Source organism: Drosophila rhopaloa, unplaced genomic scaffold (assembly GCF_018152115.1).
Source record: "Drosophila rhopaloa isolate 14029-0021.01 unplaced genomic scaffold, ASM1815211v1 contig_2, whole genome shotgun sequence".
NCBI lineage: Eukaryota > Metazoa > Arthropoda > Insecta > Diptera > Drosophilidae > Drosophila > Drosophila rhopaloa.
In genome coordinates this window covers 14214943-14231840 of record NW_025335083.1, presented here as the reverse complement: position 1 = coordinate 14231840, position 16898 = coordinate 14214943, and the positions used below count along the sequence as shown (strand labels likewise).

At 37.9% G+C, this 16898-nt stretch overlaps 1 protein-coding gene across 1 annotated transcript; it reads left to right on the top strand.

Moving 5' to 3' along the window:
• Positions 1–15775: 15775 nt before the first annotated feature.
• Positions 15776–16672, top strand: LOC108037522 (protein CDV3 homolog). Its single transcript, XM_017114098.2, is given in 2 exon segments — positions 15776–15881; positions 15884–16672. Coding segments are annotated over 2 exon segments (762 nt in total). The 5' UTR covers positions 15776–15838; the 3' UTR covers positions 16603–16672.
• The last annotated feature ends 226 nt before the right edge of the window (positions 16673–16898 follow it).

The following is a 16898-nucleotide window of genomic DNA, read 5'->3' as shown; positions in this document are numbered from 1 at the left end:
AAAATCCCTTTTATATTCATCACAAATTGCGGTTAGCACAATCATACAAACAAACTAGCAGGCACAAAAAATCGCCGGAGGCCACAAAGTAATCCCCTTCTGACAAGGAGAATCAACGATAAAACGCCTGCTCTAATTACACACAATAAGCAATAAATAAAATATTGACAAATCAAGATGTTTTTGTGTCTGCTTAGGTCACTCCCCTCGGCCAATTCGACAACAACAAGGAGTCCCGCCCACTCACAAAACAAGTCCCTAAGCCAAATGGGACGACAACAAAGGAAAAACCCAAATCACTTGATTATGTGGAATACTTTGCTATCATTAATCTTCGAGGGGGAACTATGTGTTTATACGCTTATAATAAATGGACCAAACACATCTATATTAATAACTAATAGATGACAGCATAATTGTGATTTACAAGAGGGAAATAAATAAATTTTTATTAGTCCACAAGGAGAGCGTGACTTGAGAAATTGCCGGAAAACAAAAAAAAAACAAACTTGAAACGATATAACGAATGAAAAAGATTTCAATTACTTTTCAATAACTTAAATTAAAGATAGAGTTTTACACAGAAAGCTTAAAAATAAATATCTTATCCCAGTTTTGTTTGTCAATTGATTCTCTAAATAAAAGAGTAAGGAAATATTGTCTTTAAGACCGATTAAAATAACAAGGTAACATTTAATATAAGTTAATTTAAAATTTCACGCAATGTATTTAATAGTATTAAATTTGTATTTTTTAACTAAATGTAAAAAATAAATGACTTATAAAACCATTTTATATTTGATTAAATGTAATTATTACAAAAGTTGGCATTTTGGAATACCTTTTCACAAACACTTTCCTTATAAAGCCTACTTTCCCTCACCTAGAAAATACTTAAGTGGCCGCGAACCATTCTTCAAAGCCAACTTCCAGTCACTCCTTTTGGCCTTCGTGAAGTGAACCTGTTGGCAGTTTAGAATGCGAAAAGTGCATTTCAGCAGGTTTCCTCGAAAAGCTTAATGGACATTTTATAGCTCCCTCCCTTTACACACACAGGAACAGAAATAAAACAAAAAAAAAAAGGGGGGAAAGAGTTTTAGTCTGGCCCGGGTGCCATACATCATTTTAGCATTTCAAATACGTAGGCACATAAAAATCTCTTAACACCAAGTCGACGGCAAAAATGAAGCAAACAAAATCTACCAGAGTGCGAGGGAGAAAAAATTGCAATTGTAATTCAACTTTAGTGTTTTCAAACTGTCGGAATGGAGCTGCCGAGGGCACGAGTGCCAGCAATCTGACTGCTCTCAAAATGAAAAATTGAATTTGTTGCCTGGCTCACCCTCATCCATTCAAAAACACACAAAAAAAAAAAAGTTTAGGAAGAAAACCAAAAGGGAAAAATGAAAGTCTAGCTCTTAAATTGAAACGCTCGTTACGCACACTTTGCACTGTTTATATGCGTGAAACTCGCCTTGATTTATGCAACAATTGCAGTGGCATAAGAAATGGGGTGAGCGGCATGGTTGCGGGTCTGGGGGGTGCATAAAACCTAATAGGAATAAATGCGCACCTCAAGGAATTTATGCGGCAAGTGCACATAATTGAATTTTATGAGTGGAAAATGCAAGTGGACATAAAACGAGAGGGAGTAAAAATGAGAGATGTTATAGTGATTGTTTGAGGGATGGGTCGATTTAATAGAGTTCAAAAATTGAAAATATTGTTAAAGAATAATAAGATATAAGGCCTCAGACAACAAACACATAATTTTTTTGAGTTTTAGAAGAAAACTATATAATTATAGTTTGAAATTATTTATTTCTATATTCACAATCTAAAATAAACACATTTACATTTCCATATCTCTTTTTTAAGTTTTAGTGCTTAAGAGATTTTTATTTAACCTAGAACCACGGAGTGAAAAAGCTAAAGAAACATTTTGTTATCACTTGAAAAGTTCGATTTAATTGAACACGGAAACAATCACAAACAGACAGGCAACTCGAGCAACTTCTTGCAATGATTTAATCCAAACTTAATTTCGTTTCATCATTCCCGGGAAAGTTTGGCCGGCAAATTAATCCACTTCTAGGGCCAATAGTTTCCGTTATGCCCCATTGCTCCAACAAGCAGCAAGTGATGCCCGAAGCAATAGGGAAGCTATTAAAAATTATTCATTAAATACGGAACACAATAAGGCGAGAAACAACAATGGGGAAAGTGCAGCCAGAGGAACAAGGAACAAGGAAATGAAAAACTTACTGGAAAAGCCCCCCAACCTTTCTTTATCCCTCTATTCTGGCGAACAATTGCGAGGTGCCGCCTTTTCAGAGTTTTTATGCTCGCCAAAGTATGCAACGAAATTACAAATGTACGGTGCAGTGTTGGTGAGGTGAGCGGGGGCGGCAGTGGAAAAGGGGGCGCGGTGGGCGTGACAAGGCCAGAACCCGAACCAGAGTTTTCCGCCAGGAAGCCGCCGTCGAGTAGTGAGCTGAAAAACGCCAAACCAACTAGACTTTCACTTTATTATTCATGAAAAGTGAAAAGCGTGCAGTGCAACAGCCACCAGAAGATGATGGCGCTGGAAAAAGGGGGCGTGGCAGGGCGCTGGGATCAGTGGTGGATTGCCAAAATGACTAGCACGAAGTGATGCTATGTGGGGCGTGGCTGAAAATTAAATGAAATTAAATGCAGCAACAGAATGAAAGGCAGAAACTAGACGATGAGCCCAAAGAAACTATATATTTTAATTAAAATGCACAGAACGAAAACATAATCATGTGTGAACTTTCAAAAGAAATATTTCCTAACAAAGTTCAAAGTAAATTCATTTATTTGTAGTAAAGTTTTAGCGGTCTGATAAAAAAGTAGTGAAATCTTAAACACTTAGCAAGGCCAATCATGCTAATTACCTAAAAATTTGCAGTGATTTTTGTTTGTAATTTTGGCCGATTTTTTTTACATTATCATGTCGTGACCCCTTTCATACTATTCGAAAAACGGCAGAAAAATTACCCAAAAACCTGCACTTCAAGGTCCATAACTGTTCTAACTGACGTCCGATTTTAAAATGGTATGTCTTAAAAAGCTTGTGTGCTAACTACCTAAAAATCTGCATTCAAATTTCATAATTTTAGCAATCAAAATTTTCGAAAAGTGGCTTTGCAGAAAATTGTACAAAACTGGCACGTCTAAGCTCATAACTTTTCTTACAGACATCCGATTTCAAAGTGGCATACCTCAAAATAATTGTGGTTTGATTCTCTAAAAATCTGCGTTCTCACTTTTTTTTTTATTTTTGGGTCCATTTTTCGTAATTTTCAATGATGTAAGCCCCTCTCCAAATTTTCAAACAACGGCCTTGCAGAAAAATTATCCAAAACCTGCACTTCAAGGTCCATAACTGAAGTCCGATTTTAAATGGGAAGTCTTAAAAAGCTCGTGTGCTATTTACCTACAAATCTGCATTGAAACCATGATTTGTAATTTTTATACCCTTGCAGAGGGTATTATAATTTTGGTCAAAAGTGTGCAACGCAGTGAAGGAGACATCTCCGACCCTATAAAGTATATATATTCTTGATCAGGATCACCTCCTGAGTTGATATAGCCATGTCCGTCTGTCCGTCTGTCTGTCCGTCTGTCTGTCCGTCTGTCTGTCCGTCTGTCTGTCCGTCTGTCTGTCCGTCTGTCTGTCCGTCTGTCTGTTTCTACGCGAACTAGTCTCTCAGTTTTAAAGATATCGAATTGAAACTTTGCACACACTCTTCTTTCCTTTGCACGCAGTATATAAGTCGGAACGGCCGGGATCGGCCGACTATATCCTATAGCTGCCATATAACTGATTGATCGGAAATGCCATAACCTTGGAGTTTGTAAAGATACGAAGCTGGGATTTCCTATGGGTTTTATATTTGGCCAATCAATCCGACCTACCAAATTTCATAAGGATCGGCCGACTATATCCTATAGCTGCCATATAACTGATTGATCGGAAATGCCATAACTTTGGTGTTTGTAAAGTTAGGAAGCTGGGATTTCCTATGGGTTTTATATTTGGCCAATCAATCCGACCTACCAAATTGCATAAGGATCGGCCGACTATATCCTACAGCTGCCATATAACTGAACGATTGGAAATGACATAACTTTGGTGTTTTTAAAGTTAGAAAGTTGGGATTTTTTATGACTATTAAGAATGCATCATATGAATAGTCTTGGAAAATATAATTTACAGAATATTCTGCAAGGGTATATCAACTTCGGCTCCGCCCGAAGTTAGCTTTCCTTTCTTGTTTTGAACTAAAAATGTTGGAACTATTTCAGTTTCCTTTTGTGAAGCAATGCTAAACTCGCTATTCATTTGTCTGGAATCCAATTGCAATACGCACACACATACACGCACACACCTTTAATCAATTTTAATTAATTTGCCAGCAACTGTAGGAGAATAATTTTTATAAATAAGCAACACTAATCGTCGCACCTCCCCCCCTCCCCTCGGCCCACCTGGCTGCACTAAAGGCCGGCAATTTGTTTCTATTAACAAAGCTGCGCCTACAAATGGCGCATCATTTATCAAGTCGAGCTGAAAGCCGCAGTATGGAGTGGGTGTGTGAATTCGAGGTGGGCGCGATTGTGTGTATCAGAGTGTTCAGGGTGTCAAATGGTCAGGACGGAGCACACCTGAGAAATTGGTAATGGTGTGGAATTCATGAATAACAGGCAGATAGGTTGAATTAACGAAGGTAAAACGACCAGAACCGTGCCCTGCAATCAATTTAAGTCCCCAAGAACTAATTCTAATTGGTTAGTAGCAAGGGATTTCTTATAAAAAAAAGTCCTCTGGTAACTGATTTTTAAAAACCGTTTATAACCCATTAAGAATTTGTTTGCTTATTTAATCATTAGTTTAAGGATGTTTCAATTAAGTAGTTACTTTACAAATAACCATTTTAAAAATTATTTTTGGGTTAAATTGATTTAAAAATTGAATTCACAAAAAATATATTTTATTTTATTCAAAACTATTACCAAAGGTTTTTATTAAGAGTTAAGTAAGACTCCCTTATCAAGTTATTTCCCTAGCCTTTATCAATAATAACAACGGGCATTCCCATTCTCTGCAGCAATCACGTCAGACAAAAAAAAATCTATGAAAATGAAAAACTTCCTTCGCGTTCAGCTAAATTCATACAATCGCACATGTGTTTCAGCATGTTAAGGGGCAATCGAATACAAAGGACTACACGTATATGCCGTCATCATCAGAGATGGCCAATTTGAAGTCATCACTCAGCACGGACAAACAACAGCCGGCAGTTGGTGGTCGAGCCGGAACCGGAAACGCTCTAAGCACCCCGTCGCACTGATAACACGAACGCCGCACACTTTAACACTGCAAAAATTAAGGATTGATTTCTTCTTGCTTTGCTAAAGTAACCCAAATTAAAACTGGTATTACAATGCTAATAATGGTTATAGAATATATAAAAATTGTACGTATTTTTATTGCTTTTTAGTTTATTTTAAATGAAGTTAATGATTGAAAAAACTTTTTATCCGGGGGCCACAGAAATCTCTAAAGATTTAAAATCACTTAAAAAAGTGCTTGTAACTACGGTGGCAAGTTTACTGCAGACTGAAAGAGATATTTTAAAAAGGTTTAAGTCTTCTAGAAATTTCTGTGTTTTCTTACAATATGTTTCATGGAAGTCTTTAAGCTCTTTAAACTTAAGTTAAATAAAATTTCAATATTTCTTTGTAGGGGATTCAGTGAGTTGTTCCCCAATTGCTGGGAAATCTAGCGTTTTCGGGTCATAGATTTTTCCAAGTATTCACGTAGGACAGCAGGTCATGAGTGAGGCGCCCAGGACGCCCAGAAAGTTGGCAAGTCAGCAGTGAGCCGGGTCGACGAGCTCAGACATAACTCACAAAAACACATCAATTATGCGGAGTCTCCGCACATGTGTGTATGTGCGAGTGTGCCCGTTGCCTGGTGCTCTTTATTAATGACAGTTAAACTGTCAGTATGTGTCTGTGCGTGCCCTTGCAGGTGGCAAGAGCATCCTCGAGAGGACCCTCAATTTTCCCCATTTTGTGGCTGCACCCGTGGAGCGCGATTTGAGTAATGTGCGCTTGTCAAATTTCAACCGAACTGGACAGCCATAAGTCAAGTATTGCATAGAGAGTCCAGAAAGTTGCTGCCCAGCAATGGTTAAAGTACATCTGGAATATGGGGGAGCTTCAGTTCCAGTTGAAACAGTTCGCCTTGGATTTTCCAAAAACATAAAGATGATTTTGTAGTATTAAAATACTAAACAAAAGACCATTGTTTTTAAGCAATACAAAGGCTTTGTTTTGATACCCCTTTCAAACTCAAATTTAAGACAAAAGTTTGACTTCACGCTGGGAACACGGATTCAATGCAACCTGATGCGTTTAAAGCTTAAAAATTGGTGGTGTTCAGTGCAGAGATGAGTTAAGAAATTGTAAAGAATTTGTATGATAAACAAAGCAGAAAACACGTTTTTTCCAGCCCCAAAGATCTAACCATTTCCCAAGAGGAAATGATTCCAAGCGCCACTTTAATCCTCTTTCCATCAGTTTTCCGCCATTCATCAAGGGGGCTAAGAACACATCTCAATCCTGGCTGGCCAAGCTATTAAAACTTAAATCGACTTCCCTCGGCTGAACAACGAAATCCCATTCACTTTAATTGCTAAACGAAGAACAACAGCCCCCGACACTCCATATCCGTAGAATTTACTATGCAACGCCTAAAAGTATGCAATAAATTCCAAGCCTACCACGCGACCTGCAGAAAAACCCATCAACCAAAAAAAAACAACAGGAAAATCATGAAAACAACAGCCGGGAAAGGAAACGGAAAATAGAAAAACCGAACATATGAATGACTTTCATTACTATTTTGATGTGAAATGCTTTAGCTTCCAGCTGAGGTCTCTCGCTGTTGTTCCCCGCTCATTGTTCGTCGCCATGGGCATAGAATGTTTATCCATTGTTATGTAATCAATGACTGGCAGGGATTGAGGCTGCTGGAGCGGATTGAGTGGAAATCCGGGACTGAGAATTCTGCATGTTTGCTTGCAATTCGCAGCGAAAGTGGCGTTAAAGTTCATTGAAAATAAATGATGGCATTATTTTGATTTGATGTTTGCTTTGATTGCTCCGCCACATACAGATGAGGAACGAAGGGAATTCACAACAAATGATGTTGAGGCAGTACGCAAAATAGTTGCAAATGGCCCACACACACGCACACCGACAACTTTCCCTTCGTGTCCTTGTGAATGTGGCATTTAATTTCGTTGGTTGACTGATTCAGCTTGTCATTCAATTTCATGGTCAGTGGCTTTCACTTCCAGTATAAAATTCTCTGGGAAATGTTAGAAAAAACACATGAAAACAAAACAATAACAAAACACACAAACAAAGTCATTTGCATTGTCCAGGAAAAGACAACAAATTGATTTGAAAGTGAGCCAAACGCAGCTGAGACAGTAGCAAACGAAAGGAGTGGGGATAAAACCAAACCAGGATGTCGGTATTAGCCATGTCAAAGCCATGCTCCTTAACAGTTTTCCAGGGCTCTGATATTTCGCTATACCAAAAATAAACGGAAAGCAAGCCAACCTCGAAAATTGACGGTGAAATTTTAGTTTGTCTGTAAGTAATTAGAAGATGTAGTTTAACCACTAACGATGTCAACGACTCAACCACAGTTACTTCCTTTCTCTCCCCAAAAATTAAACGTCATGCAACTTACATTTTTGGTTATTCAAGACATAACATTTAAGAAACAGAACGGGTAGATATCTTAAAGGAGTTTCTCCGATTACTTACAAGCTTTTAATAGAGATGAATAGCAGTTTTTAATTGCAAGGAATTCCACGTAAATAATTCAATATTTAATTCATAATAATAAGTACTTTAGACTCTTCAAGAACATCCAAAAACTATAAAATTACCTAAAAACTTCTTAAATTAAGGTAATTATGTTTTTTTATTGTAACAGTTATAATTTTGCGATCAAGTTTTTATATAAATACTTGCTCGTCGCGGCTTATCAACTTAAGCACATATGAACATTTGTGTCTTGTTGACTGATATTACACGTTGACCCACCACAGCCATGTAAGTCCTTAAGCCACAAACTACCATATCAAACTGGTCCCCAGAGACCATCAACAAACTTCGAAAGTGGCAACAATTACGCGCCGGCTGAGCGACTAACGCCAAAAGGCCAGCGCAAAAGCTGCGGGCGCCAAACAACAAACAACAAGCAACAACCAACTTCAAACAAAATAACACATTGTCGAAGAGCAACAAACAAACAACGAAAGCGAAGAAACAACAAACAGTTTTAAACATACGCAGAGAGGAGCGAAAAGTAGTTTGGTTCTTTTAATAAAAACATCAAGCTTTAATTGCTTACATGATAGCGAGTATAAATGGGTTTGTGTTAAAGAGTTTTGGTGAAAAAGGATATGTTGTCGAGGTAGAAAATAGTTCCAGATAACAGTAACGAAATGAAGACAAACATATTCTCTTTTAAATTGTTATCCAAAAAAAATCTTAAACTGAAAAAATTAATGTATTTCTTCAGAAATCATATATTTTCATTTTAAATCCTACTTTCATCTAAAAATAAATACGAGAAAAACGTCCTGGGTAAAAGTTTATTATAAAAAGTAAATGGTTGTTTCATTTTTTTATGCAAATAATTGTTCTTATATAATTTTAAAAAACAGAATACAATTACATTTTATCCGCTATAAGAACCTACTTAAAAAACAACTGCATTGCGGGTAATTTTCGGTTTCTCCTTTCCCTTTTGAAATGCTGAAATCTCCCCGCGGACACTGAACTTCTGTCATCGCTGCATTATAATTATTGCCTATACATATACGTTTACCCATGCGAGTTTGTATCTGTGAGCGCAAACAATGGAAATTACACTTGAGTTGCCACCGACGAGTCCTGTCTCACTTGAGTCCTGTCTGCGTGTTGCGTGCGCGTAAATGTTTCAATATTTACCGTTTATTAGCTGCTATATAGTCGAGGGCGGAGAACCAAGTGGGCGGGGCAGCAGACAATCGCCTCGGTTTGGTTGGGGTGTGCGGGGGCGTTAAGGTGTGGCAAGTGCTTAAATGCTGAATGTGTCTGGTGTGAAGTATACTGCCATTACAAGTGAACATTTAAATGGCCAGATGGCAATCTATATGGAAACGCTAATCTAGTAAATATGATCTTTTGCATGCCTTATTTATATTTATTTGTAATCATCAAATTCCTGATTATTTCAATAAAGAAAAAATATACTTTACATGATTCACTTAAAATCCTTTTTAATAGCATAACAACAACCGAGTATTAAAGTCCGGAAATGCTGTTACGAAACTTTATCAAGTGTTAGTCCATTCAAATATTTATAAAATTAATAGTATAATAATCCAGAAATTTTATTCAGGATCTCCATCAAGTGTTAGTCTATTCACAAATTTATAAAATTAAATGTTGTTTGCGGAAATAAAACTTTGTCGCTCTCACACCCATCCTTAAAAACATTAATACCCTTTAACAATATTCACACATCCTCTTTGAAAACTAAGTAAGGTCTTTTTTTTTTTGGAACAGTTGCTGGCAAAACTGTTGTACTCATATTTCGCCAAAAAGTGTTGCAAAAAGCGGAAAGCGACAAAAAGTTTAACTTTCTTACACACACAATGATAAGGATATTTTATAACTGCATTAAATGCTATTACGCCCACATGCGAACTTTGGCATAAGGTCTCTGAGGAAATGCCTTCGTCTGCGTTTTGCAGCTCGAGTTAAATTCGCACATAATAGAGAAAGAAAACATTTCAAACTTTTGTTACATTCAAATCCCACAATAGATATAGTTTTCCTCAAATATTTATTTCTAGACTGTGAAGTTTTGCAGACTCTTTATTGTGTTCTACTTGAACTCGACCGGGTAACCTTAGAAAATGGAAAATATTTTGAGGTTTTCTCTTTACAGGTTGCAAACTTAAGTAAAAATATTTTGTAAATTGCTTAACAATTTTTTTACAATTTATTAGTCTACTAGAAATTATTTGTGGAATTTCATTTTAGTATTTTTATGCTTTCTCAACTTATTAAATTTTGTAAAGCCAAGGTTTAATGGCTATTTTGTTGTTCTTCTAGTATATAAGCTTTTTTTAACAACAAGGGATTCTGTATAAAAATATAAATAAATGCCAAAAATATTCAGTCTATTCCTAGTTCAGACACAGCTAAACCTCAATCAAAAACCCAATCCCATGGCCACCCCACAAGGGCGTCTGCAAACTTTTGTGAAAGTCAAAGCCACAGACAGTGGCAGCAAATCGAGGCAGTCAAAAATATTAATAAGCCGCAAACGCTGTCTCAGAGCCCCGAAATTCCGCTGCCCCCGCTATGTGGCATTCCCCCTGGTCGTTTTTGCGAATGATATAAACCACAGGATAAAAACTCAAATATGCAGGATCGACAATTTTCCACATCCATGTTGGGGGCGAAAAAGAAAACTATGAAAACATCATAAATTTTCCACAGTCAGAAAAGTTTTAGAGAGCTGCTGACTCACCCACATACGGGCACATACAAAGCCAACAAGGATTCAGAGCGAAGATAGCTGATTATCCAAATGAACTTTTGCAGCCGGAACCAGTGAAAATTGCAAAAGGCCTTCCTCTCACAATTAATGCCTCGATTGGAGGGAATTTTGCAGCTAGAAGTGCAGCAAGTCGAGGGCTCGGAACATCGCCGAGTCCACCAGAAAATCCGACTCACAAAGGTCACCGAATTAAGGCACTCATTTGGGTTGGTCGGCAATTTGGCTGATGAAGGGAGAGATATTTGCCAGAGGCAACTGCACATTTCGTGGGTCGAATTCGGGGTTATCGGGTTCAATTTTAGTAAGTCAAGTGGACCTTCTAATTGTCCTTTAATTGACTGAACTGCAAGATGTTAGAGATTGTCAGAGTCCAATGGTAAAGTTCTTCATTCATGATGTCTAAAACGTGAAAAATTACTTCATTTTAATAAAAAGACAACACAAACTTTCTACCAATAAATATAGGATTATTTATTTTTAGAAAATTTAGTCTTTTAGGTACAGTTAAGCTTTAATTGTCTTATAGTCAAAAGCAATTTCTTTTCAAAGTACAAGTCCTGTGTTTCTTGCAGTAATCTGTATATATCCAATGTATCTACACTATTCTGCGATATAAATAAAGTTGCTTTGGCAACTTCAACCCTACATTGCTCGAACCTCACAATAAACTGGCTGATTTCATATCCACAATACTAATTATTATTTGAAGAGGCGGAAAGAAAATAGCACAAACCGACAGAAGAAATTATTGTTCAGAGTGCTGCGAAAACATTATTAGCGTATGTGGGTCACAATCGCACTAGCACAAACACTAAAAAAGCACATAGACTCTTTTTGCATTTCACAGAAATCTTGCGAACTTGTTGGGAGCATTGTTATTCTAGCGTATTTTCCACCGCAAACAACTTTTTGCCATAAATACAAATATTCTCCATGTAAGGTGAACCAGAATTTTCCCAGCCATCGCTTCTTTCCGGCTTATTTATTTGTTTTATTATAATAATCTGTGCCAGCACTCCCAAAGGCAACACTTGTAAGCAGGAAGTGCAAGTGACTGCCAACTTTCCCACTCGCTTTTGGTTTGGATAAAATACCTTTCTTATTTCCACATACATATTAGCGTACATGTTTTCGTGCATTGCATGAGAGCCTTATTATTCCTGTAATTATGTTGGCTCGTAAGATACGTATATTCGTAAGGGGATCTTGTTTAGTTTTTAAAAATCATTATTAATATGGAAAACTAATGTTATAAAAAATGTACCTCAATGATTTCCTCAAGCTTTACATTTGTATGTAAAGGACAAATTAATTAAAATTTCTTTATCTGCAATTAAATAAATATTCGATTTCAACAAACTCAAAATTATTATTACCTATTTTTCTTACTTTTTGTAATAAAAAAAAAGTCTATTTAAATTTAACTTTTTTATACATTATCAACTCTCTAGTATCTAGAGTCTAGATTATCCAGTCAGTCAACAACTTCATCGTCATTGCTTAAAATCATTGAAGCTTACACTCATCAACAAAATTGAGACGGAGGAATGGAAAAAAAACATTTCTGCACAAATATTATGGCAGTGGCAATATTTACACTTTTCACGCTTTTCACGTTTCGACTGACTTTCCACTTGCTCATTTTTTGCACTTCGCTATCTCGCTTTATCGCTTTATCTGTATCCATCTATACATCCATCCATCCATCCATCCGTCGAACTTTTCTGTGCACTTTGCTCCTCTTCAACGCTTCGTTTGCCGCACTGGGTTTGCCAAAATAATATTCGTAAATAATTTTTGCACCTTGATGTGATTTGTGCGCAAAAATGTTTTCCAAATGATTTGTTTGCCTAGGTATTTGCTTTTATCTGCTTTTCCCTGCTGTTGGCCAATAGACGAAGGTGAGTTCGGAAAAACCAGAGCAGGAGCACTCAGTGTAATTGTATTTGCCTTTCTGGCTTCCTTCGCGTCGTTTTACGCCCACGCAGCGAAAGTCAAACACAAACAAATAAAGCGTTAAAGAGAAAGAGGAGCGCCAAAGAAAATAGGTGAGGGGGAAGGGGGAGCTGTACCAACGGAAGCGAGGAAAATGTGTGCCGGAAAATGGCGTTGCACATTGATTAAATCAAATAAAACGAAGGCAAATAAGAAAATTGGATAAAGGCAATACAACAATTTTAGTTCGTCAATGCGAACATATTTTTGCATACCTCAAATGCCAAGGTAAATGGAAAATGTTTTGATAGACTTCGTTTATTATAATATTCAAAATAATTTGATAAAATGTAAAAGCCTGTAAAAGATTCCGTTTAGTAATAAAAGTTGTATTTTAAACAATGTTATATAGAAATTTAAATAAATGTAATAGGGGAACAATTTTTAACCAACTCTGCATTCCAAAAAGTTAATCCTGCAAACAATTAGATACAAAATGTGTGTACTATAAAATTATAACAAGATTCTAAGGAAATATCAGTGTTAACAAAGTTCATCATGCTAATATTTATATACAAAATTGGTGTATTATACACAGATAAGTATTTTTCCGAGCTTCCCATCCGAATGCCGCGTATCAGTATTATTAATACCCCTTTCTTGCATCTTTGCAGTTAGTTTCGGGAAACGTGATGCCAAGTTTTCCAGAAGAACTTTGTAATTTCACAAACAATTTTCATGGCACGCAGGCAGGCGAGCGGTGCGAAAAGCGCGAGCATGTGTAAAAGTCGGCAGGACGTGCGTGATGCGGAAAAGTCTATAATTTAAATATGTGTTGTAACACTTTGCTTTAATGGTTGTAACTTGTGTGGCCACTACAAATTGTCGGTCTGTGGCCGCCAGTAACTGACTCATTGTCAGTAAAAAAAAAATGTTAACTGCGCTGCGACTGAGGGTGATAAACAGCTTTAAAGTAATCGAGTCGCATAATAAGCACAAAATATAATGCCCATATAAGCTTACAAAGTACCAAGGCAGAGCAGAGGGGGAGAAATAAAATAAAACTGAAATGGAAAAGTTGTGGAACTGAAAACCGTTTGCCACTGCCACTGATGGCACTACCGATGATGATGTCATCAACGCCACGCAAGGATGTTCCCGAATTATGCATCCTGGTGGCTGAATCCCCCGGTCGAGGACACACAACACAAAACTCCCCGAAATCAATAACAATAACAGGGGAGTTGAGAGTTGAGAGATCTGCCGCAGACGTCGCCAACTCTCCGGCCAGACGTCCCGCCAAAGTGGCGCCAATATTTTTAGCTGTCTCGCTTCCGGATCAGGGTTGATTACCTCCCCCAACCAATCAGCCCGGAAAAACCAACCCCCCCTCACCCCACCCCATCGGCTTTTCATCTCTCCTCTGTTTGTGCTGTTCCGTCTGAGTTGTCATGGCTTTTTGATGACTCTGGTTTGGGGCTTTTCTCCGATAGTTTTCACAGTTGGCCCCTCAACTTTTATGCATTGCCGGCAAGTGTGTGCTTTTTATTTGGCCCTTGTGACTCATGTACCATAACATATTAAAGTCCTGATGTACATAACTTTATTTACCTTAAATGTAAACAAGAATATTTTCTTCGAATCCAGGCAGCTTTTTCAATCAGAATTTTCATTCCCTTGAGGGCAATCGAAATTTTTAATTGAAAATCTAAGGAGGTGTAGGTACAATAAAGAAATTGTTTCTCCATTCCATTGTTTTGTTACCTATATTTTTTAGACCTGCGGTTTTTGGCCAAGTTTTAATTCACTTTGAACTTTTAATTGGCGTCTGGTGTTAATTGATTAATAGTTAATTAAAGTCTGACAATTGCAGGTGCGATCGTTCACCCTTTTATGTGACTAGCTGTATGCATAGGCAAATTGAGGTACCTCTGGGGCTTACAAAGAATTTTAATATCAGAAGCTTTTAACTTAAGTAAAGAAGACATTTCCGACCCTATACAGTATATATATTATTGATCACCATCCCCTTTTTTTCCTTAAAAACCTAATAATAACTTCATTTCGTAATATAAATTAGTATATAAATTTTATGACCAATAATTTATAAAACTTAATTAAAGTCTTTTTTAAATTTCAAAGAAGAAAGTTATAAAGGGACTTTTGTTTTTACTTCCTTCTTCATGCTTAATACCGACATCACCCATACAGACACACTCATATAGTCGCACTAATTAAATAATAAATTTAAGTAGAGACATGTTCATGGCGTTTCGTAGTAGTTGTGTCTTTTGACCAGCGCATTTGTTTTATGTCATCGTCATTTCATAAAAAGCTTTTGCCATGACGACAAGGACGACCTGCACTTACATCCCGCCACTGCATTCACGTTGCGTTCCTGTTTCTGGTAATTACTCAAGCAGACGTCGACGATTCGAGAAGGACCTCCTCCTCATCCTTCTCCCCACTACGAACAAACCACCCACTTGTCGGCTGGCAAACATAATGAACATATGTGACTACTCGTGACACGGCACAGTGGCGTAAAAAGGCTCACTCCACTCACACCACTCCAACACACACACAAATACACACACACAGAGAGAAGTGGGCGTGTGCAGTGGCTGCATAGAAGGGGCGTGGCCAGGGCATTACGCGCACATAATTCTAATTAGTGGCATATGCCACCAGATAGCAGATAGCATGGCCACAGTACCCAGTGCATAGTCCATGTCTCAAATTATGTTATTACGCCTTTTGAGCGCCTAGATTATATTACCATGGCTGCGGGAAAAAATAAAGTCAACCTTTGGAGGCCTTTTCGCAAAAATCTATAGCAAAATGTGTTATAAAAGTTAAAATGGGATTTGAATTGGGTTATTGGTACAGGAAGGTACTGCTAAACAATTATTATAAATTAATAATCAAGCTTCTTAATAAAGTAAGACCCTTTAAAAAGTTATACTATTTTTAATTCAGAAGGCTGACCCAATTACATATACCCTCATTATATATAATTTCTTTAAACTTTAAAAAATTTTCGGACAAAAGTTTTATTACATTTTGAAAAGACTTACATTAATATTGTTAAGTCCAAAGTAGGCCTTGACCAAACCAGCACAGGCCTTGTTAAGCAATGTCCACTTCAAGCCACTCTCAAACAAATTTTGGAATCATAAAGATCAACACCAAATTGTGATTTTGTACTGGACATAGCTGAACAGAACTATTTCAAAAATGTCCAATCTTGATGATTTCTTTGCCAAAAAGGACAACAAAAAGTCAAAAAAAAAAAGTCAAATTACTTGGCCACCAATGAGTTGTACAAAACGCTGGAGGAATCCGCCAAGCAGATAACAGAGGGTGGCAGTGATCCCGATAAAAGTCCAGGCAACGAGGCTCCAGTGGAAGTCCCCATGGGATCCTTTGGATCGACTATGAAACAGCTGGAATTCGGCAATCGATTCGCGGAAGAAACCGTTGACGGGGAGGACGAATGGTGTGATTTCACAGAGGAGAATCGCATGCACTACACTAGCCTACGACGCAGCATCCAGATGAGCCTTAGCTCCACGATTCTGGCTCCATTTTCCGGTGGCGAGGTCAAGGTCAAGGAGTCGGAGCAGCGGGACACCGGAGGCGATGGCATAGACGTGGGTCAGGGACATGATGATGGTATGTCCAATACCTGTTGTCCCTGGCAGAAGTTGGAAAGCCATTTCCTAGAGGCCCCGAAGTATCAGATGGCGCCTAGGGATCAGAAGGACGAGATGGAGCCGGAAAAGCAGGAGAATTTGATCGAGATCAAGCGCCAAGTCTACATACCACCTGCTCTGCGTCAGAGCCAAGGTGACTTCAATCGGCGCCATCAGGCGGAAAACCGCCTGCGCAACACCAACACCCCAACGAAGATGTCGGGAAAACCCCAAGCCCCCGATCTCAATAGTCCCGAATATTTTCCCAGCCTGACTGGTTCCAAAATATGCAAACGCACCAAGTAACCGAATTTGCTACTTTTAATGTTCTTTCCAGTTCGAAGTTTACTACGATCAATTTGTTTTGTGTGGGAGTTCGGGTGCGGAGACTCGCTCCAATAAAAATGAAAGCATACCGCTATCCCCTCTGTTTTGTGGTTCTTTACTCGTAAACAAATTTGCACTCAACAGGCCCATTAGCATTACACGACTTTTTGGGTACTCCCCGATGTGTCGTTAGCTGTAAACGAGCCAAATATTTACAATCAAATCGGTTTTAGTCCTAAATGCACCCGGTGGACTGTGAGCAAAACCAAAAACTG